The following is a 27,868-nucleotide window of genomic DNA, read 5'->3' as shown; positions in this document are numbered from 1 at the left end:
CCTAAGGTAAGGGACACAATTCTCTGAAATCATTTGAACATTTGCATGTAGGCTCTTTACATCAATATCATGTAAGCATCAAAGTAACTTAGATTGTTTTCATTCTGTTTCAAATGAAGGCTTGTAAGGCTTAGGTAATATTGAATATGATACCAACATATTACTGATTTCAAGAGTTATGCCCCTTACCCATTGTCTACCTCCTTACGAAATAATCTTTTTTTTCAACAGAAGCATGTTTACATGGAGACCAGCCAGGTAAAGTTTTCACAAGTGGGGCATCATGCGCTGATATGCGAGATAATTTTCCTAGTGTTTGCGACGATAATCAAGCCGTGCGATTAACCTACTGCTGTGCAAGTTGCAAATCGCTTACAACAACTACATCTTCAATAGCCTTTACGACTACACAGGACATTGAAGAAACCACTAAATCGGTAAGTACTTACGCCACAACACAACTATCAACATCTGATGTAACCACTGAACCAACTACTACCGCTGAAACAACAACACCAACAACTATCGTTGTAACCACTGAACCAACTACTACCGTTGTAACCACTGAACCAACGACTACTGATGTTAACACTGAACCAACTACTACTGTTGTAACCACTGAACCAACTACTACTGATGTTACAACAGAACCATCTACTGCTGTTGTAACAACTGAACCAACTACCACTGTTGTAACAACTGTACCAACAACCACAGTTGTAACCACTGAACCAACTACTACTGTTGCAACCACTGAACCATCTACTAATGTTGTAACAACTGAACCAACTACCACTGTTGTAACAACTGAACCAACTACTACTGTTGCAACCACTGAACCATCTACTACTGTTGTAACAACTGAACTAACTACTACTGTTGTAACAACTGAACCATCTACCACTTTTGTAATCACTGAACCAACAACCACAGTTGTAACTACTGAACCAACTACTACTGTTGTAACAACTGAACCATCTACCACTTTTGTAACCACTGAACTAGCTTCTACTGTAGTAACCACTGAACCAACAACCACTGTTGTAACAACAGAACCAACTACTACCGTTATAACAACTGAACCAACAACCACAGAGGTAACCACTGAACGAACTACTACCGTTATAACAACTGAACCAACAACCACAGAGGTAACCACTGAACCAACTACTACTGTTGTAACAACTGAACCAACTACTACCGTTATAACAACTGAAGCAACAACCACAGAGGTAACCACTGAACGAACTACTACCGTTATAACAACTGAACCAACAACCACAGAGGTAACCACTGAACCAACTACTACTGTTGTAACAACTGAACCAACTACTGCCGTTATAACAACTGAAGCAACAACCGCAGAGGCAACCACTGAAGCAACTACTACTGTTATAACAACTGAACCAACTACTGCCGTTATAACTACTGAAGCAACAACCACAGAGGCAACCACTGAAGCAACTACTACTGTTATAACAACTGAACCAACAACCACAGAGGCAACCACTGAACCAACTACTACTGTTGTAACAACTGAACCATCTACCACTTTTGTAACCACTGAACTAGCTTCTACTGTAGTAACCACTGAACCAACAACCGCAGTTGTAACAACTGAACCAACTACTACCGTTATAACACCTGAACCAACAACCACAGAGGTAACCACTGAACGAACTATTACCGTTATAACAACTGAACCAACAACCACAGAGGCAACCACTGAAGCAACTACTACCGTTGTTACAACTGAGCCATGTATCGCTGTTTTAACGACTGAACCAACAACCACTGTTGTAACAACTGAACCATCTACCACTTTTGTAACCACTGAACTAGCTTCTACTGTAGTAACCACTGAACCAACAACCACTGTTGTAACAACAGAACCAACTACTACCGTTATAACAACTGAACCAACAACCACAGAGGTAACCACTGAACGAACTACTACCGTTATAACAACTGAACCAACAACCACAGAGGTAACCACTGAACCAACTACTACTGTTGTAACAACTGAACCAACTACTGCTGTTATAACAACTGAAGCAACAACCGCAGAGGCAACCACTGAAGCAACTACTACTGTTATAACAACTGAACCAACTACTGCCGTTATAACTACTGAAGCAACAACCACAGAGGCAACCACTGAAGCAACTACTACTGTTATAACAACTGAACCAACAACCACAGAGGCAACCACTGAACCAACTACTACTGTTGTAACAACTGAACCATCTACCACTTTTGTAACCACTGAACTAGCTTCTACTGTAGTAACCACTGAACCAACAACCGCAGTTGTAACAACTGAACCAACTACTACCGTTATAACAACTGAACCAACAACCACAGAGGTAACCACTGAACGAACTATTACCGTTATAACAACTGAACCAACAACCACAGAGGCAACCACTGAAGCAACTACTACCGTTGTTACAACTGAGCCATGTATCGCTGTTTTAACGACTGAACCAACAACCACTGTTGTAACAACTGAACCATCTACCACTTTTGTAACCACTGAACTAGCTTCTACTGTAGTAACCACTGAACCAACAACCACTGTTGTAACAACAGAACCAACTACTACCGTTATAACAACTGAACCAACAACCACAGAGGTAACCACTGAACGAACTACTACCGTTATAACAACTGAACCAACAACCACAGAGGTAACCACTGAACCAACTACTACTGTTGTAACAACTGAACCAACTACTGCTGTTATAACAACTGAAGCAACAACCACAGAGGTAACCACTGAACGAACTACTACCGTTATAACAACTGAACCAACAACCACAGAGGTAACCACTGAACCAACTACTACTGTTGTAACAACTGAACCAACTACTGCCGTTATAACAACTAAAGCAACAACCGCAGAGGCAACCACTGAAGCAACTACTACTGTTATAACAACTGAACCAACAACCACTGATGTTACCAATGAACCAACTACCACTGTTGTAACCACTGAACCAACGACTAACGTTGTTATCTCTGAAACAACGACAACTGATGTTACCACTAAACCAACTACTACCGTTGTAACCAATGAATCAACTATTACTACAGTTGTAACAACGGAACCAACTACAACGGTTGTTAAAACTGAACCAACGGAAACAACAACTTTACCCACTACAACTGAAGCAACAACTATATCCACTGCAACAGAAGCTACAAATGGACCAACTACGACGGAAGCAAAAACTGAGCCCACTACAACGGACGCAACAACTGAACCCACAACATCTACATCTGTATCTTTGACGTTCGGTAAGTGTTGTAGATATATTTTTATTTTCTTTTAATTAATTTTTTTAAATTAATGTAAAAAAAAAGGGAACTTGAATGTCTTGTGTTTGGTTTATATTTTGTTTTGAAGTCTCATAGTTTAAAATACTTTTTTTTGTCGAGAATATATAGCCTCTATATTCCTTGTCATGAACGGCACATGTAATTGTTAAACGAAAAATGTATTGGGAATATTCATTTGAGCTCCTTGTAGAAATGACTTTGTGCATTGTGCTTTTATTTATTACCTCCTTTTACATAACTTCTGGTGCCCATTGCAGTTTTGTGTGTGTGTGTTTTATTTCTCAACGCATTCACTGTGCCGTTATTTGTGCAATTACACCGATTACATTAGGCTAAGAGAATTTAACGAAAGCTCGAACCCTGATGTATTTCAAAAAGACTAAGTCCTCGTTTTAAAAATTACAGACATTAACATGCATTTATTGACCGGTATAGAGTGTTTGTTTTCAACGTAAAGAACTACCCACATAAATCGTTTATCTATTACATCAGTATTAACCACAACTAACAGAAACGTACGTGTCATGAAAGCGCATGATTACAAAACGATTTAATTGAATTGTTTGTCAATACTTTGATGTGAGATTGTTTCCCTTCTTTTGGCCTTATGGTGTTCCCGGCATTGTTTTGACATCGGATTTCCCCTCGTTTGAATTTTCCATATGACTAAAAACTTTCTAAGATGACAGTCTCTGTTACACGTTTTATCGTCCGGGTAGATATTAACTTATAAGAAGTAACTAAACATTATTTGTTATGATCATTGAAAACTTGATTTTTTTTTAATGAAAATGTTTTGTTATCATTTTTTCAGATTTTACGCTGTACAAATGTTGCCCTTTTGCCAAAAAAAAAACCGTTTTGCTTTGTATACACTCTGTATAACAAATTCCAATAGAGGGTTTAGTAAAAACAAGTACATGATTGAACTGTTCTAGGATCTGTGAATGTAATTAAAATCATTTTCTTATTTGAATACTGTGTATCACCTGCTTAATCTGGTCGAAAGATCTAAGGCTTTTTAGACATTTTATGTATTAAAGTATAATTTAAAAAAAAAAATACTGCCAAAGTACATGTTGTTCGTTACGTACCAATTTTTGTGGTTCTCGTGGATAGGCCGAACTACCAAATTTTGTTCACACATAAATGGAGATTTTCATTGATACTCTATGTACACTGAAAACATCAAAACCACGAATTCAAGAATCCACGATCTTGTGTTTCTTATTTACTGCACGTAAATTGGTATCCTCGGATTAACGTACTTCCTCACTAAATGTTTTATGTCATTTTTCAAGATACAAATATATTCGTTTCAGATTTTATTTACTTCGGATTTGCCTTTGGAGACAATTTACTGATGGGAGACGATAAAACATCACTTCGTATATATGTTTACACTGGACTACCTACAGATGGATATGTATTTCACTACATAACTGTAATCAGCGTTTATTATATCTATGTTTAGATTTAAAAAAAAAGGAATAAAGAGGGGGCGGGGCTACTTTATAATAAATAAGTTAAGCTTATAATGTGTGCCAAATCATTAAAATCCAGAACACAAAATGAACTTTCTTGTTGGGTCGGTCAGATAAATTTGCTTTTGAATTTCACGATGATTTCACTTGTTAATATTTTTTGTGAATTTCAAATATACTCAACGAAAAAGTATAATGAGATTCACGTTTTCGTGTTGATGAAAAAAAAAAACCTTTTTTTTTGGAAAATCAATGTAAAAGAATTGATCTACTTAAAGACATATCGATTATTGGTATAATATTTTTACTGCTTTTGTTGATGTATTAATTAATCAAACTAACCATGTCGAGAAAGTTAACGTGTCAGTTATCCTGGTTACCGGAACTACTGAGTATTGCGATCAGGAACCAGTTTATTCACCATTTCAGTAGTCGGACTATCACCCCAAAATATATCAAATTTTATTTATCATATTTGTCAAGTTTTCCAGTATTAGATACATAAATTACAAAATACTTAAAACACTGAGGCTTTAATCATGATATTGCACATGGTAAAACTGCTTGACTGATGTGGTCTCCTATTCCAATAGCTTTGAGTACTTCTTGTATACAAAGAATTTTTGGATTTAGATCTTTGTATATATGTTACATGTATTCTGATGCTGATGATGAGAGGTTACTCCGTGAAACATGTGTACAGCATATCGTAATTTGCAATACATATGATTGGCACTTTTGTACATCAGCTTATGGTTGGGATTCCATTTCTTTCAGCGTTCAATCGTAAATAATGGGAACTAGCATGAAATCCATGCCTTTAAACAAAAATAATACTTATTGATACATCACTGTCATGACGCATAATGATCACCTTGTTTTAAAAGTGATTTGGTGGTTTCTCTGATGTAAATTTAGCGTAAAGACTATATTTTCTTCTGGCTGAACTTTCCCTTATGTATTACTCATGATTCATAGTTATGGTTTTCTACCCTTTTTCACATTTATATGCAATGTTTAGAAATTTACTGTATATTTAGATCTCTACCAATGGACTGTTGTGTCTAGATAACAGATTTAGGGCTTTTGATCCAATTCCACTCAATGCCTTATCTAATCGGGACATCATAGCAGCGTTTTGGACAGATCTTGTCATCGTCGGAAAGAGTCGGTTATGGTATCATACATATTCGCAAATGGATTATATAAATAATTATTCATCACGATCCAGATTAGTATTGGCGGAGGTCTCAGACCGAGTGAAAATATTCACCGGTAAAACTGGATTTGAAGCAAGATGGGTTTTAGTAGCAACTTGGTATAGAGTCAGATTGACTAACAGCAACGTAAGTAGAGATTCGTGCATTATGTTTAGTACCTATATAGCTTTCGTTCATGTTCTTGTCCGTCCTATGAATCAAGCGATACTGAGCTACATTAATTTTGTGTTGTACTAGAGATTCCACTAAATTGACAAACGAACGGACGTACCGACAGGGATTAGTTGTTCGGCTAACAGGTAATGACTAGACTTATAATAGAAATAATGCACACATAAGGGTATAGCTATTTTCTTTATAATCAAAAATCAAATCGAATTAAAAGGGACGTCTTTTCAAATAGGCCTTTGATTCGTTAGGTTGAAAACGAGTTACATTTCGTTCAGTTGCGAATAATACGTGTCGCTGAGATTATGATAGGGGATCAAACATTTTATTGTTGATTGTCCCCCATTTCGTTCAACCTAAGTTACTTTTCTGTCAGTCTTTGAATATTTCAGATATTTAGCAATGGGTTATTTGTGTAACCCAGTGTCTTTTACGTCTGTTGAAAGACTTTTGCACATATGATGATCAAATGTAATAATAACATTTGAATTTTTTCTAGATATTGGTCTGATTATAAATTGTAACTATCAGATGTCTGTATAAATGTTGTATTGAATTTGTTTTTAATTTTTTTTAATATATAGCAAAAGTAATTAAGTAGCTGTCTTTGTAAGAATCATGAAAAATTTGAAAAAGTGATACACCCCGAAAAAGGCTACATATTTTTATTTTTGTAATTAAGTTGTTTTATGGGCCTATATTATGAAATGTGTACTTATTAATTCAAGTATGTCTGCTCTTAGGAGATAATCAACATTGAAAATACAATAAATTCTACTGTATTTGAGAGTCATTTACAGAGTTATCTCCCTTAAGTTTGAATTCTACAGTGCATTCTATACAATTTTTATCTCCTATGAGCGTAGGTTATATGAAAAACCAAATGTTATTTTTTTTTTACTAAAGCATTTTAAGCAAAATATCAAAAATAAAAATATGTAGGTTTTCCGACCATGTATCACGTGTTGCATGATTCTTAGCTGGAGTGCTACTTAAAAAGAAGTTAATTGAATTACCACAGTAATTTAATGCAATTGTAAATTATTTTACAATTTTTGTATGATTGTGATTGTTATTTAATTGAAAAAATTGGGTTGTTATTAAAACGTGACAATTTTTTTTACTTTTGAATGACAATGTAGATTCTGCAAGCGGTCTTTACAAGGGTCAACATATCATCTGCTTCATAATAGTGTGATTTATTCCATACTTTCACATAACCAATTAGTTACAATTTTTCAAGATATGAAATTTACTCTTATAATCAATGATTAAAAAAGTGTTTTGACATGCACACAATCTTCCTCCTTATCATTCGAGCGCTCTACGCAATACGTGAGAGGCAAAGATTTAATTATTTTCTGTTTTTGAATATGTAACGTCCATTACTACCATTATTGGCGGACCCGTGTGTCCTTGGATTATAGAACCAAATTGGTTGAACAAATTTCAAATGGCTGTTTTATGCAAAATAAAGACCAAGCTAGCATATAATAGCATGGACCTACTATTTGTCTGTACTACTCCCTTAATCTTAAAAATTTCTTAATACGCTCCTGCTATCGCGTTAATCTGCTTATTGGAAATATTGCACAGTATATGATATATGTATTTAATGTTAAGAAACAGGTTACAAATATTATGTTAATATAAATGATTTATAATCAAAAATCATGTCTCTCTTCCTTCAGGCTCTGTCATATTAGGTTCTGTTAGGACAAGTTTCGTCGAACTATTTTCGTTTACGTCGAGTGTTCTGTCAATTTAGTAGACGCATCTACTGAAACGGCTTACTCGAACTTGTTCATGTTGTTATTTTGAAACATTAAATGATTTTTTGACAGAAAAATAAGCTCTGAACAATGTACTTGTTTTGCACTGACAACACAAACGGTTATCATACCAATTTTGAAACATCAGGTGGCAAATTAGATTCCAATTTCAATATACCAAAGGAGGTTGACCTATGGTAGGGGACATAACTCCTGAAATCAGTGATATGCTTGTCATATTCAAATTCACCATAACCTATCAAGCTTTCATTTGAAACAGAGTGAAATTCAATCCAAGTTACTTTGATGCTCACATAAGATTGATGTAAAATGTTGAATACAAGCGTTCCAATGATTTGTAAGATTTGTGTCCCTTACCCTAGGTCTACCTCCTTAAAACAATTGGATAAATTCTTATCGATTTTGGTACAGAACGTAAAGTTATATACGAATAGTATTCGTCAGATGAAACTGAACTCACAGAAATCATTTCAGTTCATATGAATTTCAATTGCTCTCTTTCGAAATTTGACATGAATCTGCGATAATTCCCATCTGAATTTGGCTACTGAACGTTTTGAAAGTGTGCAAGTGCAAATTCATGGGAATCAAATTTTTACACAAAGTTCATGATAAGCATATTTCACGTGAAGTTTGATTCATATAAATTTTGAATTAACAAATGTTTGCCTTTGTAAATGAATCATCCAAACAGTTATATGCCCATTTTATTGGGCGGAATGTCTTATAATTACTTTCTTTTCACAGGAAGAAGTCACCTTCCAAATTGTACTAACTACAGATGGTAGTTGTACCTACTCCTTTGTTAATTACAAGGACTTTGATGTTGTTAATCCTCTGTCAAACCAAAATGTTGTTATTGGTTACAAAATCAAGGACGATTTTTTATCAAGCAACTACTCGTTTACCAAAGATGCTTTCAGAATGGCAAGGAATCGTGGGAACACCCTTAACGGTAAACACCTCGTTTGTTTTATTGATTCAATACGGCAAGGGACACATCTCTTTCAAATCATTGGAACGTTTGCATTTAGGCCCTTTATATCAATCTAATGTGGTCATCAAAGTAACTTGGATTGATTTTATTCTGTTTCAAATGAAAGCTTGATAGGCTTTGCTGAAATTGAATATGATACAAACATATCACAGATTTCAGGAGTTATGTCACTTACCTTAAGTCTACCTCCTTGCGTGTGGTTTCTAGAAATAACACCTACCAGTAGCTAAAATAAATCTATCATTTTTGTATTAGGTTTTTTTTTGTCATTATCCTATAGGCAGGTTTGTTCTCTTTTGGCAAAATATATTATTCTGTTTGAACTAATTTTGAACGATGACGTCATCCAGTCCTCGATTCGAATATGTATATCAGGCGCCGAATCTCATGAAAGATACTTTTTTTCATTTTGTTCACATTAATTTTCCGGCCATATTTATGGATTGTCAAATTTAATAAAAAAAAGTTTAAATATTACATTACTGACGACATAACAAACGAAATGTATTTGTATAAGTAAAGTTGCACATTCCTTAAAGCGAATGCAGATTTTACACTTACATGTCTGGCCTTCAGTTTGCATTATTCACCGCGCCATTTTATACTCTGACCCCTAACTCATTTTGTTTTGTGTTATAGGAGACCAAGGCATTTATTTCATGTCTCTAACAGCAACAATTTGTAAAACAACCAATGTTCTCAGTCAAAAATGTCTCAGTTGGTTTACTAGACAACAAGCGACCAGGCGAATTATCCTTTTGGCCCAAAAATTGCAGCGACACATATGTACATACAATAAAAGGACGTTATTGAGATTTAGGCCATTATTTATCAGAATAAGACGTCTAGAACTTGACAACAGAATGATGTGCTATGCAAATTATCAATTTGGAATAAGCAGGGTATGTATTATCATAACTGTTTTGAAACTTTTGATTTTTTTCAGTGAAAAATTTTTAGATTAATGTGTCATCATTTCATAACGTATTTTTCTTTAAGCCAAAGACTCGATATGTATATGTAGGCACCAATGAAGATATTTACAAACATAATGGAACGCTGTAATCTTTATTAATCATGAAAGTAAAACCCATTAAAAAAGATCACGTACAACATCTGGAAAAAAAATGATGTGTATGTATATAAATATACATAGAAGGGTCTGAAAATTCCCAACCATATAAGAACTGTGAAATTTGCGATGCAAATTTTTGGTCATTCTGTGCGCGGGACTCGAACTCGTACCACTGTGACAATTTTGGCAACACCGCCTGCGCAAAGTCCAGCACCCTAGACTACTACACACAACAAATTAATATTATATATATGTCTCAGAATGTGACGACTCTATTCGCTGCACTGTTCCATCTGATCAAATTGAAACAGGGCAAATAATGTAAGCATAGAAAGGTTTGAACAATTCCCTCCGCGGGACTCGAACTCGTACCGCTATAAAATCTATAGCAACACCGCCTGCACAAAACCCAGCACCCTAGACCACTCGACCAGCAAGTCAATATTTAAAATATAGCTTTTGCTGACGGGGTCATTCCTACTCGCAGGATTTATTTAGGGATGTAACGTAGTACTTGATATACGATAGGACAGGTACAGCTCATCTACGTGTCATTATGTAGGATTGATGATCGAGTTAACAACAAATCAATATTATACTTGCGTCTCAGAATGTGACAACTCTGTTTGCCAAACTTCTTACTGTACATACATTTCCCATTACCACCATTTTTAACTCACCGACAATAGCATAGAAAGGGTTGCGCACATTATATTTTTAAAAGAAGTTTACTTCACATTTTTTTTTCGAATTGTCCTCCTTATTTTTGATAAGATACTAATAATACTTTAATTAACAACAAATCAACTGTAAGAAATTAATTTCATGTGCAAATGTTTGGTCATTTCCTTCGCGGAACTCGAATTTGTACCACTGTGACATCTATGGCAACACCGCCTGCACAAATCAGTCAATTAGTGAAAGACTATTATCAGAATATAATAGCATAAACACCTATGATTTTTTCAACACTGTATGCTTTCTATTCCCCATACTCAGTTAAAATACCGACTTAAAAACATTATACATCGTTGTTTTTTCAAAAAAGATGGTACACCTAGATACAAATACATAGTTTTTGGTAGAGATTCCTCATACTTAATAATTCCAGATATCTTCCAAATATACAGAAGAAGGTGTTTACAAAATGCTGGAATTTTTAATCGACAACATATTTGTCCATTGTATTGCACGCGTTTTTCAACAAACGGTTGGCATTCCAAAGGGAACAAATTGTGCTCCTCTACTTGCTGACCTTTTCTTTCATTCTTATGGGGCTGACTTTATAGCTGATCTGATCCGAAAGAAAGAATATCGTTTTGCTTGATCCTTTAATTTCAGTTTCCGCTATATAGATGACGTATTTGTTTTAAACAATTCTAATTTCGGGGATTTGATGCATCCCATCTACCCCAAAGAACTTGAGATAAAGGATACAACAAACACTGTGAAGTCGGCCTCATATCTTGACTTACACTTCGACGGTAAAAATATTGACCAAACTTTACGACTAACGTGATGGCATTTCATTCAGAATTGTCAATTTTCCTTTCATTTGTGGCAACATCCCTTCATCACTTGCGTATGGAGTGTTCAAATCACAACTCATACGTTATGCCAGCGCTTGCCGAAACTATTCAGACTTTGTATATCGCGCTAGAATTGTAAAATATAGGCTTCGGGAACAGGGTTATATTGATACAAAATTGAAGTCATCACTACAGAAGTTTTATGGTCGTCATCATAAACTCGTGGATCGTTATGTTGTATCCATCAGCGCTATGAAAACTGATTTGTTCAACGTGTCATAGTTTTCCTTTCCTCTTTCGATTACTCCGGACTTGACTTTTTATGATCAACTCGTAGGGCGTTTCTATAAAAACAGAGGACGCTTACCCTACCAGTGCACCTGGTCTATGCTCTCAGTTTTTAGTGGAGTCTGAGTTGCTCATTTGCTTTAGTTATTTTGTACAAAAATATATGTATGATTTTAGTTACTTAGTCATGTTTATGTTCTTTGTTGTGTATGGCTGTTTTTCATGTATGATCTTTGTCCCTGGATTACATTCTTTTGATTACCGCTATAACCTTGGTTTCCTTGATTACTCTTAATACACTCTCAATATTTTGGAAAGTTTGAAAAATGAATTTGCTCTTTAAGGCCGTCATTTGGCCTTTATTTATGATTTTTGAAGTGAGACTACTTTAGAACGAAAAAAGTGACATAGCAATTGAAAACAAAATTATTTCGTTTATTGCATATTTTTTTTATCATACTTTTATTTACTTTTGAAGGTCTGTTGCTACCATAAAAGATTCGGGACAATAATTAATGGTTACCCATTTGTCACCGGCCTATCAACAGCGAACCCGTTCCTTCAGCCACAGGAGTTCCTCAGAGACACAATGGAACCCAGGGTTTACTGCGTTTATTCACAACTGTCATATTTGTACAGGTATCTGAGACCAGCTGGAATTAGTTCCCGCCGGAGACGTCGTAGACGAGGTAATTATTAGTATTTTTCATGATGTTATGTAATTTTCTCTTGCGTGTGTTTCTAATATCGATTTTAAGTGTCAGTATTTGTACGAATCAGACAAAATGGGAAAAATCAGAAACATGCATGTCAAAAACCAACCTATCTAACAATATAATTTCACTCAAGGTTGCTTTCTCTATTTGAAAGGACCAGTATTTGATATCTGCATCACTGGCTTTACTCAGAAAATGTTCAATAGAATCTGAGAATAATATGGTTTTTGACAAAGTTATCTGCCCTTGAAATGCTCATTTTCAGTGCATTTCAATGAAATTGTAACTCAATGGTGCAGCTTGATATGGAAAGTCTTGTCTGTTTTCCTTGACTCTGATAGTGCAAATAGTCCAATTACTCTATATAAATGATGGTTTTTTTTTCAAACCATGATTCTTTTAGGAACTGACACTTAACATGTACGGTGAAGTCATTTACAGTTTACACTGGCACATTTGTTGCGCCAAATTATTCTTCAGAGAGTGCAGCCATTGTAACCTTTAACATGTTCAAACAAAGCATAAATGCAAAAAAAAAACAAAAACAAAAACAAAAACAAAACAAAAAACAAAACAAAACACAAAAAACAAAACAAAACAATACCAAAAACAAAAAACAAAAAAAAAACAAAGCAGTTATAAATCCATGAAGTCACATATTGCCAAAAGTTTTGCAATTAAAAAACAATGACTTCAACATGCCTGCAGCTCTTTCTGGAATATCATGAAAATGACGCAAATATCCTATGAACAGATCAAGGACTGACAACTAAACTACTGGGTCAAAGTTTAAAATCATCGTAAAAAAAAAACTTGGGCCGTCATAATGACTTAACTGGATGATTTGGAGTGTCAATAAATAAATTTAATAACCTGATAGACAAACTCAAAAATATTTATCAAAACGAGTAGTCAAAAGGGAAAGCCCATATTACAATAGGCCATATCAAGGCAAAAATTGGAAAGCTGGAAACCTTTTGATATGACTTATTGGATTTTATAAAATAAAAGACAAATTCACCTAAACATGATTGAGTAACGGTTCCCGTGTTCCAGAAGGGGGCACACTGTTACACTACATTTCTTTCGTCTAGTTAACTTCTTAGAAACATTCATGTCACAATAATAATAGGATATTTAATTGAAAGAGTGAATGACCAAAATATGTTCATGAGTGCCGAAGAACGCCTAGATTAAACGAGTGTGTGGAATTGTTCCGCGCACGAGTTAAATCTTAATGTGTTCTTGGTATGAGTGATCATATTTTGGTTATTCACGATAACCAATTGATTATCCCATTTATTATATAGATTTCCTGCATTATTCATTGTTATTTTCAACATAAATTTAATGTTTTGTGAACGGCGGATTGATATTCGTGTTGTCACGCGGAAGAAATCGCGAGAGTGAAATTACCGAATTTAGTTCAGTGTGAATTATAAAAAAAAATGACACTGAGAACATTCGGTAAATCACTGCTATCTATATAATAAATTGCTTTAAATGATTTTGTGTTTAAGCTTTTGTGTGGGGGGACCCACACATTACAACCCTAGACAACTTCCGGTATATATACAACGGATTGGGAGAGTTTATACTTGGAAGAATTTTCGATGCAAATGTAACATTTGAACTTCAATGTCGCACGGGTCGACCGAATGTTGATGATGCACCTAGAAATGCTACAGTTTTTACAGCTTTTGTTGCAAAAGATCACACGAACTCGACTTTCCAAGTTGAGCTTTCCAACAGTCATAATTGTAAGTTTGTATTATTGCGGAAATTCTCGTTTTATGCCTCACACATAATATTGCATTGAAATGTTTGTTTCGGAACTATCACAAAACATTATAAACACGACACTCGTTGCAGGTATTCTAGGAAAATGTATCACGACACTCATTGCAGTGACTCCAAATAAAATGAATCCATAACATTCATTGTCGGGAAACTAGCAGAATGTCTACAGTGACTTCGGCAAAATGTATTGATGACATTCATTACTGGGACTCTATCGAAATATTTACTTTATACAATGTATATAAGACAGTCATTGCAGGGACTCAAGAAAACGCCTTGTAGAAACTCCAGCAAAATGATTCATCATTATTTTAGCAAAAAAAATAAACTGAATCGTTAGCAGTGGAATTTAAGGACATTGTGTTTCATGATACAACTTCTTAAGATCCTAAAATTTCGAAATACTTTTAAAGTGTTATTTTTGCAAGATTTCAAGTTTACTTTAATAAAATCAGGCTGAGAAAAAAAAAATATTAAATGTGAATCACTTACAAAAAAGATTACATTTATTTGATAAATATTGAATGTTTCAAATGATTTTGAATGATTTTAATTCGATACTAACAGCTGTATTCAATATTCAAATTATAGAGAGAAAAAAAAAACACTATGCTTAGTAAAAATGAGAAAGGAAATAAAATTGTATTTCAATTATTACCACATTTATGTTGATAATTGTTTCTAGTCCACGTGAGAATCAAGAAAAATCTTTACATCTTTGTGGTCTATTTTATTGTTGCTTAAACGCATTTAGCATTCATATCCATATAATACAAGAAATAATGTTGGGATTTAAAGTAATATTTTTGTCTTATTAACTTGTAAACAAAAACATATTACTTTTTAGGATTCAGCAATCTTTTTTCACTAAAACAGCATGTAGTGTAGTTTGAAAGATACACTAAGCGTATATCAGCAAAGATAAGCATTTGTATGTAGTACATGTACTTCTGTCACCATATTACCTTCCTGGTTCCTTTATGGATTTGAACTTCAAGTTTATTCAATTACATTTTCCACTGCAGCCATGATAATCAGTTCAAACGGGGACGACTACACTGATCAATTTTATAACACTTCCGACGATTTCCAGGAAATGCTTCCTAGCTTGATTTTAAGGAGGGTTACTAATCTTACATTATCCATTTTGTTTACAGAGCCAGGTATGTCTGTATGTCCGTTTTGAACAAAAAAATGACAAGAATGAAGTTACGATTTTGAAAGAAAGTTAACTTAGACTATATTAATATTAACTTCAAATATTAAGTACCATTCTGTGTAAGAATCAAGCAATGAGTGGCTGATCATGTATCTCCATTTGGTTTTTGTTTGCCTAAAACATATTCAAATTCATTTAGAAAACAACTATAAAGCTATTTAAATTTATCCTGAAGCATTGGTGACGTAGATATTTTCGACTGCTTTTAAAAGACAGAGAAGAAATCGATCTATGTCGGAATGTAGATGAAACTTTTTGTGAAATATAAATTTTCACTAAGATACTGCTTGTTTGCATAATTAGAGAATTTTGAAAAGAGTAGCAGATTTACAAGTTTGGTGAATTTCCAGAACCTTCCATACAGATGAACAATTCGGGGATGACACGAAAAAGCCCAGTTGTTTTAACAATTAGAATTTTCACTGGTTACCCGAACCATAGCGGTCTGTTACAAATCTTACGATCGTGTTAGCGTATTTTAACGGTAACCGGTTTTTAAATAAACCGAAACTTGGTATAAGCTTTGACATCTCTGATTGAAAACGTCCGTAATATTTTTCATAAAGTCATGATCAGCTCCTCAATTTGCGAAAACTCGTGATTTGTGGAGTTCTACGGAAAATGGAACGGATATGGTGAAACGTAACAAATACACCAGCGTGGAACTTTAAGGAGGTAGACCTAGGGTAAGGGACACACCTCTTGAAATTAGCGATAAGTTTTTATCATATTTAATTCCACCAATGCCTATTAAGCTTTCATTTGAAACAGAATGAAATCAATCCAAGTTACTTTGACGCTTCCATCAGATTGATGTAAGATGCTGAATACAAACGTTCCAATGATTTTCAAGGGTTGTGTTCCTTACTCTAAGTCTACCTCCTTAAAGCTCACTAACAGGTCTTCAAAAAGTGTAATCACACCTTTAAGTAAGCCCTAGAAGGCTATTACAACAAACGTATTAAACAGAAAGATGCAATTTCTTCAAAATCAAAATAAAAGTAATATAACGACAGATAGTAAATAGTAATGACCAACATTTCCTGCATGCAATTTGCATCCGAAGTAAAATAGTTGAAAAGGCCTTCAACAACTCTTTTTGATGTTATACCATGCATGAACTAAAGCAACAAACACACACTTCATAATTGCAATGGAAGCGACGTTTTTTTAATGATTTTATGATAGATGCATTTTCAATATTCCTATTGCTATTTTCTTATCCCTTCATTTTGTTTTCTTTGTTTACAGACATAGAATTACAAATAAGTGTCGGAAACAGACAATTAATTTTCAGCATCACGGTGCCAGATGATTACCACGGCATGGTATCAGGGTTACTGGGAAACTTTGATGGGGATCCAAATAATGATTTGATACTACCAAACAGAACGTCCATACCCACAAACATAACAGAAAGAGACCTATATGAATCGTTTGGAAACTTATGTGAGTTTTACGATGCAAAGCTCTTGCAATAATTAAAAAAAATAAATTATTACATAATTGCAGATATATGTATATTTAATTATGACATGATTGCCCATGTAAGCGAAACATGTAGTTTTGTATGGCATGGTTGCATATGTATCATAGACATGTATTTTTGTACGACATGGTTGCCTATGTAACCGAAACATGTGTGTTTGTATGACATGGTTGCTTTTATCACATAACCATATATGTTTGTAACGAGACATATTATTTTGTTAAAATATTTCATCATCAACATTTTATCAATAATAGAAATATCACGTTTGTAAACTTCCGGAAGATCAGCACAGCAGTTAAAAATGTTATTTCTTTTAAAGATCGGATATACATATAAAGATCACATTCTTTATTAGATAAATCGTAAAAATACATATCGCCAGAATATAGAAAATAGTAAGAAGATGAATTAACATAACATGTACGAATTGCAGTTATTTATATAAACAAAAACATTTCGATTGTTCAGGGGCTGTAACTCCGGAAACATCATTATTTACATACTCGAATGGAAAATCAACACACGATTACAGAGATCCTGAATTCACTCCTGTGTTTTTGGATGAGATAGATCTTTCAACTATGCAACGAGAGATAACTGCGTGTGGTGGTAATTCTTCATTAAATAAGCCTTGCTTGTACGACTATATAGCAACAGGGGATGAGCAGTTTGCTTTGGCTACACTACAGACTGATCTATCGAACCAGGAGGACGTTATTACACTAGGTATGTTGTGTCTCCTAGCCAGAGGTGTGTGTTTTAAATATAACAAAACTCAATCCTTACATTGGAAATACAAACCTAGCTTCCTGTATTAAACCATGCCGTGAGATTATTCAAGACATATGAGTCAAACACCTATGAAGAATTTCTTGTCATTCAGTTAATTTAAGCGTGTTATAGATGCTTAATTCATTGTTTTATCTATTAACATGCTAAAAATACTACTTTATATTTAAAGTTTCCTCGAAATACACTGACACTTGCCTGTATAATTTCCAATTCTGTATTGAAATTTTTAATTATCAGATTGACAGTTGTCAAAAATATCTTTTAGTATACATTTTTATGACGTAGGGCTACAACCAAGCTATATTTATATTGGTAAGGCTGACAGCATAAACATATGAATTAATGCAATCGTAAATATAACAGGATATGAAGCACCGATCATCAATGGAAACACAACTGTGCAAGCAGAAGTGGACATGCCTGTGACGCTTTCCTACAATGTGACAAGTCAAACAGATAATGTCGAGTTTGTCCTCATATCTGAACCCAACTCCGGTTTGAACAAGTCGCGTGATGGGGAATTGTTTGTTTTGACATGGATACCAGAAAGTCTTGTACCTGAGCAAATTATGTGAATAATTTATTGTTGATGGGACCGGTCTTTAAGTCTTTACATATGAGTTCATTCCGAATATTCTCACAAATTATGAGAAAAAAAAATATTCAAGCAACCCTTTTGTAAATATCTTGATCGACCAATAAACAGAAAAAAAAGTAAGTAATATATGGAATTAAAAGTATTGATATGTTTTTGAGTTTACTGTATATGTATTCATTTGTGTTTCTTATTTTGTGGTTGTTGTTTGTTTATTACCAGTACGGAATATGTATTCGCAAGGGTATTAAGGCATTTTGAGGGATATTTTTTTGCTATGGGAAGTAACTCTCTTTTGATTTTTCTGACGTCAGAATGGCGATACCGGAAAGAATATGTATTCACTTACATGAAAAAAGCACACAAGAATAAATATCACGAATTTTATTTTGATAGCGTGACCGTGGTAGATGAACACAATCTAACAGCTGAACCTATAGAAGTACATGTTGTGTTGTGCAGTGGGTGTACTAACCAGGGAACATGTGATTACAACACTATTCGGAACCAGACATACGAATATTTCAAAATAGCTGCATGCAACTGCAATATTGGTTTCACTGGTATGCTTACTTCCAATATGGATTTTTAATTCAAATACAACATACGCTGTGACGTCGAATGTCATTGAATAATTGATGATGCCTCACTCATTCAAATACAGAATCTTTTTTTTTCTAAATAATTCAGTATCATTTTTTTAGAAATGCGTTTTGAAATTGATGTTTTTTTTTCGTTCTTAGCACGTAGCATGTTTGAACATACATTTATTTTCATCATTATCATTTAAATCCAGTTAAGTAAGTTTTAATAATAAAATCAAGATGATAAAATACACTTTCATTTTCCTCAACCATGTTGTCACAGGCGACGACTGTGAAGAGAGTGTAAATGAATGCGACGATTATCCCTGTGGAAATCATCGGTACTGCACTGGCCTTTCACCTTCCTTAACAATAACAGAGGGTCAGGGTTATAGATGCGGAGGTTGTAATAACGGATATGTCCTAGTAAATAAAACGTGTCAAGGTAAATATGTCATGAGTTCTTTATTATCATATTTTAACAAAGTATACAAACCTGAAAAAAGCCATAGCTGTTTGATGCATGAAGAAATATACTGCGTATAGATAGCATGAAATGACAATTACATTTAGGATTTTTTAAAAGATTGTGACAAAGGATATGAAAGATAGAAAGACGAAAAAACAAAAATATAAAGTGATTGTCTATGAAATTTCCTCGATACAGTAAAAAATGATTATCATGTAATTTTCCAACGTAAATGTGAAAATGTTATCCTTTTGAAATACTAGTAATCAAAGATTGAAATTTTCATCAATAGATAATACAACAGGCGTCCAAATAACTACTCAACGAACTGAAGATACACTGTCTAAAGGTACTTGCATTGCTAATGCCATAAAACATTCACCTTAAAATATCAATTTGCATTTTGAATTAAATTGTTTTCAGCTATTTGTTTTTACTTCAGATAGTATTGAACATTATAACAAAATGTTTCTGATATCAATGTTACTTTATGTAACTGTTACAATGATATAAAGATGTAACATCTTTTGAAATAATTATAGTGATAACACATGCTTTTAAAATAATTCATATGGATATCTTAAAGTTTTATAAAATATTGGTGAACTATTTGTTTTCTTTGTTCTTAAAACTAATTAAAAGTTCACCTTTTAGATATTTTTTTCCTGATACTTGGTCTTTCTATTGGACTTCCAATACTACTTACCGTCGTTGTACTTAGTATTTGTTTGTTAATAAAGAAACCAAAAAAAGTTACACCGCTAAGCTCTGAAGCTGATCTAAGGTATGTTTTAATGCAATTTAAGCATTCACCAAAAATAGGTTGAGTTAAACGATTAGAAAATGCATCTTCTCACATTAATCGATAAAAAAACTACGCTAACTGCCACCAAATATTTGAAATCGGTTTATGTGACCAGCTGCAAAATTTGAATACCACAACATAATAAATCAATGTTTTTTTTTCTTTTAACCCTTGAAAACTTAACTATGATGTTGTAAGTTATTACGATATAAATTCAAACAGGACGACCATATGAACATGGTGAAAAATGCACCAGCGTATAACATAAATATAAAATAACAAATACTTCAGAGATCACAAAAAATTTCAACAAGTCAAAACACAGTTTGAAGTAAGCTCTGAAAAGCCCCCGACAACAAAAGTAATAAATCCACATTAATAGGTGAATGACAAAATTAAACTGAAAAGTAATACAACGACACAAATTCTCATGAATGGCCAACATTTCATGACCGTGGTCAGATACATGACGTCTGCCAGTATTACATTGTAACTATCACAACGTGTTAAATTGATAGTACAAAATCTCAATACATGTTGATTTCCGCCTGAAGTATCCTCCTATTCTTATTTTGTTGTTAAATAATTGTCTCAATGTTTTAGTTGGAATTTTGTTATTAAAAGACAACTTTTATAAACATTTTAATTGATTGTATTATGTCAATTAAGAATAATTTCACATGTTACTGTCTTTTCCCAATTATTAGTCAGCATAAAAAGTAAAAATGCGGATATTAACGTAATTGACTTGGACAACTTGTTCTACAGCACGGGGGCAAACCTGCAATATTGTATAAAGAAAAGTCAAAATTTAAGTAAGATTTAAGGTTTTTTTCTCTAGGTTTATTTGCACATTAAAACGTTTTGCATCATTTGTTATGAATGAAGATTGTAAAATGAAAATCAACTTATTTCACATCCATTTTATATCAGTGACAGACCTCAAGGATCTATGTTTGCGAATGACAGTATTTTCCTGTTTAACAGTTTGGATAGAAAGGATCCATCACGTCAATACCTTTCAAACACACCATGGCCTAAAGGTAAGTAGTAATATTTTGTAGTGGTCGTAGTGTTGTAATATGTCTGTTTCATTTTTGTGTAAATAAATTATCCGTTACTGTAATTAGATTATAAAAAGGATTTTTACAAATGTACCATGCATATACATTCTTAAAACATATGCATCATTTTCTATTATTACACCTGACCTACTGGACACATAGGTAACTTTTGGACCATGTTCGACCATGTGCATCATAGTTAAGAAAATACAATTTTCAAAGTTGTTCGTATGAGAAACAAATAAAAACTCGCTAAATTAAATGTTTGTATGTAGTTACTGTAGTTGCTGCAGTTAAGAGTCATTTTTTACTGCTAATATGCTGTAAAATCCAATAGTTTTTGTTTATCAGGTTTCTCATTTGGTATATTTTTTTAAGTTGCCTGCACGTTCTGAAAAAAAACGGTGTCAAAATGCGCGTGATCTGACCATGACACATCGGCAGTAACCAAAGAATATTTCCGAAAGTTTGTTTTCACCATGACAATGACAACTCTTCGATTTGATTATGAATCTCTCATTATTTGCAATTAAAAAAGGTGGTTTAACAGGTAGCACCACAAAGATAGAAAATATGAAAATAATAGTCTTTCCAATAAACGTCTGCAGTTTAGAGTTAGAGCTACTGTGTCTCTTTTTGGCGTATTTGACTAGATCGGCGTTTTTTTTTTTTTTTATTTCTTTAACATATGTTTCCCGTCTTAATTCAAAACCATCCACTCTTTGGGATCAGAGAGACATATTTTGAAGTTTAAGAATATAATAAACATGTCACAATAAAGTTCATGATTTTTTTAAGCAAACATATAACCCTGTTTGACCATGATTTAAATATTTGGGTGTGCTCAATCACGCAAATATTAATTATTCGTCATCAATATTTAGGTTCACATACTTATATATATCTGAATTGATTCAAATCCAGATAATATATATGTATATATATATATATGTGATAGCGGATTATTTTTGTGGGAGAAAAATTAAAATTTGGCGATTTCAGGGCATAATAAGTATCATAGCTCAGAGTAATTATTTTGCGGAATTCATTTTGGCGTTTCTAGACAGACCACTAAAATACGCCAAAATTACACGCTATGCCGTATATATGCAGTATGTAGTCACATCATGAAATTTGATACTTTTAATTCATACTCAAATCAAGCCTACGTGTATATGTTGTTATAATTTTTAGGTTATCCTAAAAGACCAGAAAGAGATATTTCATGGACATAAAAAAGAAAATGAAGACCACGGACACAACCGACTTTCTTGTAGCTCTGTGGTTCTTAAAAATACGACAATTAAGACATATAACTTTTGTGTTAAATTAAATGCTTGTGTCACATTGAGTAAAACTTAACACAAATCATGTCATAGATGGCATTTAAAAAGAAGTGTCACATTCTTCAAACAAATGTCAGGTTAATAAATTTCTAGAAAAAAAATTGAATTCATTAATTGGCAGAGATTCCTCATACTTTGTAAGAAATAATTTCGAATCATCTTCCAAATATACAGGAGAAGATGTTTACAAAATGTTTGAAGTTTTATTCCACAACATATTTGTCCAGTGTGGTGGACGCGTTTTTCAGCAAACGGTTGGCATTTCAATGGGAACAAACTGTGCTCCTCTACTTGCTGACCTATTCCTTAATATCATTTAGCCAGATCTCAGTTTCCGCTATATAGATGAGGTATTATTTTTAAATAATCCTAATTTTGAGGATTTGATACATCACATCTGCCCCCAAAGAACTTCAGATAAAGGATACTACACATACTGTGAAGTCAGCCTCATATATTGACCTACACTTAGAAATCGATGGTAAATGAAAACTATTGACCAAACTTGATAACAAAGGTGATGACTTTTCATTCAGAATTGTCAATTTTCCTTTCATCTGTGGCAACATGCCTTCAGCACCTGCTTATGAAGTGTTCATATCACAACTCATACATTATGCCAGAGCTTGCCGGAACTAAGCAGACTTTTGTATTGCCCTACAATTCTAACAAATAGGCTCTGGAACAGGGTTATATTGCTACAAAAATGAAGTCGTCACTGCAGAAGTTTTATGGTCGTCATCATGAACTCGTGGATCGTTACGGTGTATCCATCTGCGCCATGAAAACTGATCTGTTCAACGTGATCCTTTTCTTTTCCTCTTTCTTTGAAAACATTTTTGCTGTAAAAGAGTAAGCAAGGGAACCAAGGTTATAGCGGTAATCAAAATAATGCAATTCAGGGATAAAGACCAGACATGGAAAACAGACATACACAACAAAGAACATAAAGTAAAACTAAAATCATACATACGAAGTAACAAAAGCAAATGAGCAACTCGGACTCCACTAAAAACTGGGAGCATGGATCAGGTACATCGGTAGGGTAAGTGTCTTCTGCTTTTCTAGAAACACCCACCGAGTTGCTCATAAAAAGTCAACTCCGGGGTAGACAAACGACGAAAGGAATATGTAGTTATCCCTCTAAACAACGCCATATGAACAGAATTCAAATTTTGTTCTTGAATTTATAAGTTTGTTTGTGTTTAAATGATGTTTTATGTATAAATCGTCAATAACACAGCTTTTTGGTTTTAAATCAAAGATTTGATAATTCAGTCCTTGTTGCTCAATTACTTTCATTTCTTTGTACGTGTTATTTTGATAATTTCTCATTTTATGTTGTGTCCTTTTCCTTGTAATTAAGTCTTAGATTTCTGGTTCACATACAACAACGCGGAAGCAAAAGGTTTGCTGTAACATTACACTAAATAATGTAGTTGTATATACTATTTTTGTAAGGTAAATCAAGAGAAGAGGTATTCGAAAGGGTAGTTAAGAAATAAATCAAGGAATCTCCATTTTGTCATTGTTTTACCACGGGCTTGCTATTTTTATGTCCCATTGTATCGCTCGGGAATGAATAATGACATAAATGACCAGCACGTGTTACAACAATGCTGTTTCCGGGATTACTTTCTTCATATACTTGAGTAGACGCAGCCTATGTGTTGCATGTGTTTATCACGTTTTTACCATGACAGTGGTTCTACGAGCTTTTAAGTATGTCAAGGTGAATAAATCGTTTTTTATGGTGTTGATTGCTGTAGATAGTTAAATAATACGAGTGATTATTAATATTCCATAGTTCCAAATTTTTCCCGTTGCCTGATTGTTCTAGGAACTAACACTTAATACTGACTGTATCAAGTAAAATGGTTTGATGGATATTATTTTAGAGCTTTAAAGAGTAATCAAGATTCCAGCGGAAATCAAAAGAATGTAATGCAAGGACAAAGACCAGACATGGAAAACAGACATAGAAAACAGACACACACACAAAAAAAAATAAAATAAAATAACTAAGATAATACATATAAAGTAACAAAAGTAAATGAGCTTCTCGGACTCCACTTAAAACTGGGAGCATGGACCAGGTAGGGTAAGCGTCCTCTGCTTTTCTAGAAACACCTGCCGAGTTGCTCATAGAAAGTCATGCCCAGGGTAGGTGAAAGAGGAAAGGAAAATTATGACACGTTGAACAAATCAGTTTTCATGTGGCGGATGGATACACCGTAACGGTCCAAGAGTTAATGATGACGAATACCATAAATCTTCTATAGTGACGACTTTCATCTTGTAACAACATAACTCTAGTCTTTTCCCAAAGCCTAATTGTAAGACGTCTAGCACGGTAAAACTATGTCCGCGTAGTTTCGATAAACTCTTGCAAACAGTTGTGATATGACAACTCTACACAGATGTGCTGAATGTCTCAAATGAAAGGAAAATTTACGATACGGAATGGAAATGCATCGAAATTGTATCGAGTTTTACCTTTCCATCGGTCACTGAAATAAGGCCAAGATATCAGGATGACTTAGTAATGTCTGTAGTGTCCTTTATATCAAGTTCTAAAATGGTAAATGCAATGAATAAAACGTCATTATCTTGCAATCTTGCATTAAATAACGACAAAACGTCATATTATAGCGGAAACTAGGATTTTCAAAGGATATGGCTAATCGATTTTCTTGCTTTGAATATCACCTGAAAATCAGCCTCATAGGAATGAAGGATTTGGTTAGGTATTGGAATAGCGACTGCCTGTTGAATAACACACTGGATGAATATGTAAAAGATAATTAATTCCAGCATTTTGATATGATCTTGTTAGGTATTTTTAGAAGATTTGATTTTTTTTTCTACACAGTATCTATAATCTCTACCGTGTACTAAGTATTTGTATCTAAGTATTCCACTGTGACAGTGACAACGGTGTATAATGTTATTGAGTCTGGATTTCATCTGAGAATGGGAAATGTAGAAGAGTTGAAAAATCAGCGTTCATTTGAATTTACAAGTATTCTCTTGGAAGTGATAGCACAACAGGACTAACAAATGAGGTAAGACAGTGACAGCTGTAAGTATGAACATTTATAATTGCCAAAAAGGTTTGTTAAAACATTTTTCGGATCCAGCTATAAAGCGGTGCTATGGGTTATTGTGGAGGTTTGAGGTTAAAAACATGAACGCACAATCTCGATCATTGCCTTTTGTAAAGCTAGGATGGAGCGGATTTACGGTTTTCAACAATCCTGTCTTTGTACAGTGTATTAGCAGTATAAGTCTTTTTACTGCTACTATTGCTAACATCCATCACCTATAATAAGCATTGGATGTAATGCATCGCAGACAAAAACAATGCTGATACATCATACTTGTCATGTAAAGTCGATAATTCTTCGGATACCTCAAGATCTTTGAAAACGGAGGTAGCATTGACACTTATTGTCCTACTCTAAAACGCTTTAATACTTATGACCTAACAGCTTTCATCCACTTTGACAGCGAATCAAGGTGCTTTTGATCTCGTTTCACCCATTTTCTGACAAAGTGCTCCACATCATTCATAAGAATTTTAAAGTCACAATTTCAGTTTATGGAGCTTGTTTACGGTATTTGAGACTTCAAGCAAGGACCGTCACTAAATCTACCGTAATGACGTTACCGTAAGGACCATATCTCAAAGGAGAAGTTTGGCTATAAAAGTCAGGTGGTTAAGCATCGTTTATTTTGAGGTTCTGCAATAGGCGTGTGCAATTGTAATTTGTAATTTTGGATGAATATATGAAATATAGGAGAATAAAATAATCAACCACTCCTCTTTATGTACAAACAGAAGTGATTACAATAAACGTTTTCTTTTTATCATGATCTTTAACAAAAACTCGCTAAAAGAGTCTGCAAATCAAAATATAAGGAATTATGGGCACAGGTCTGTACAAAAATGAGGTAGGCTCAGTAAGACTTGCTTTGTAATGAGAATGTAGTAAATTGATACTTCTGATATTGTCATTGCATTTTTAAGATATTGCAGGACCCATTCTGCATACCAAGTATTCCCCTCTTTCCTTAAGGGACTCATTAACACTTTTTAATATCAAATGTACATTAATCTTTTGATCTATATTTTACCTGTACGTCAATTCAAAATTGATTTGTTCTTTACTCTTTGTCAATAAGGGTTTTCATTTTAAAACTGGTCCGTATTTTACCCGTACTTCAATTCAAAATTGTTATGTATTTTACCTGTACTTTAATTGAAAAGTTATCTGTATTACCTGTCTTTCGCTACATATTTGCATTCTTACATTTTTTTCATAACTACAATAATAAAGTCTGAAGTGCCATGGGAATAAGTTCAATTAATATGATGTACTTGACTTTATACCGGGCATGGAAGGCTAACGATAGATGTTCAGTCAGACCGGAAAATGTATCAGACAGACCCGCAGAAATGGTCCAGGAAAGTTAATTCAAAATAAAAGTCGCTTTGAAATTTGTTTGAAATCAAAATATGCAACTCAAAACAAAGAAAAATAAATTAAAATTATTCACCACATTACGTAGATCCTGCAGTCTGATTTTTTTTTAAAATGGACAACCGTTTACATATCCTATCTCGCCCCTTTCTGGTAAAGTCCTTTTTTCAGTGATTTAACTTATGTAAGAAAAATGTATAAATGCATTGATTGATCGTAGGCTGTGTCATACTCATATTACTGTAAATTAAAAAAAAAAAAAAAAACAAGTGAGAACTTCGGCACTTTCATGACTAGCGAAACCGGAATTGGCTCGAAAGGTTTAACAATTCAGCTTTTTACTAATAATTCGATATATAAACAAACATACGCTTGCAATTTCAATTTTTCGTGTTTGTTAATTTTACCAGCGGCTTGTGTCTGTGGTAAAACAATGTCATAACTAATATTGTTCTCGCAAAATCGAAAAATATACTTGCAACAATCAGTATTTAAACATCAGTGTTAATACGTAATTTATGTTTACGTGCAAAAATAAAAAAAAAAAAGAAACAAAACTATGATTAAAAAAAGGAAAATTCTCGATAAAAAGGAAATTGTTGTTTT

At 33.8% G+C, this 27,868-nt stretch overlaps 1 protein-coding gene across 4 annotated transcripts in view; it reads left to right on the top strand.

The window, feature by feature from the left end:
- Positions 1 to 24,930, top strand: part of LOC148600196 (uncharacterized) — a 47,012-nt gene extending 22,082 nt beyond the window's left edge. For 2 of the 4 annotated variants that reach the window (XM_088559238.1, XM_088559240.1), the window contains 17 exons: positions 232 to 3,300; positions 4,665 to 4,786; positions 5,867 to 6,172; positions 8,755 to 8,962; positions 9,644 to 9,906; positions 12,375 to 12,585; positions 14,133 to 14,372; positions 15,438 to 15,575; positions 16,883 to 17,080; positions 17,592 to 17,849; positions 18,279 to 18,486; positions 18,907 to 19,073; positions 19,378 to 19,539; positions 19,856 to 19,912; positions 20,218 to 20,347; positions 21,302 to 21,411; positions 22,627 to 24,929. In XM_088559238.1, coding sequence (XP_088415364.1) covers positions 232 to 3,300; positions 4,665 to 4,786; positions 5,867 to 6,172; positions 8,755 to 8,962; positions 9,644 to 9,906; positions 12,375 to 12,585; positions 14,133 to 14,372; positions 15,438 to 15,575; positions 16,883 to 17,080; positions 17,592 to 17,849; positions 18,279 to 18,486; positions 18,907 to 19,073; positions 19,378 to 19,539; positions 19,856 to 19,912; positions 20,218 to 20,347; positions 21,302 to 21,411; positions 22,627 to 22,667 — 5,888 coding nt within the window. In that variant the 3' untranslated portion in view covers positions 22,668 to 24,929. The other 2 variants (XM_088559239.1, XM_088559241.1) reach the window with 2 other exon arrangements.
- The last annotated feature ends 2,938 nt before the right edge of the window (positions 24,931 to 27,868 follow it).

Source organism: Perna viridis, chromosome 13 (genome assembly GCF_037379345.1).
Source record: "Perna viridis isolate PV_CMFRI_1.1 ecotype Kerala chromosome 13, ASM3737934v1, whole genome shotgun sequence".
NCBI lineage: Eukaryota > Metazoa > Mollusca > Bivalvia > Mytilida > Mytilidae > Perna > Perna viridis.
The sequence above is the reverse complement of the archived record's forward strand: the minus strand, read 5'-3'. Positions and strand labels throughout refer to the sequence as shown.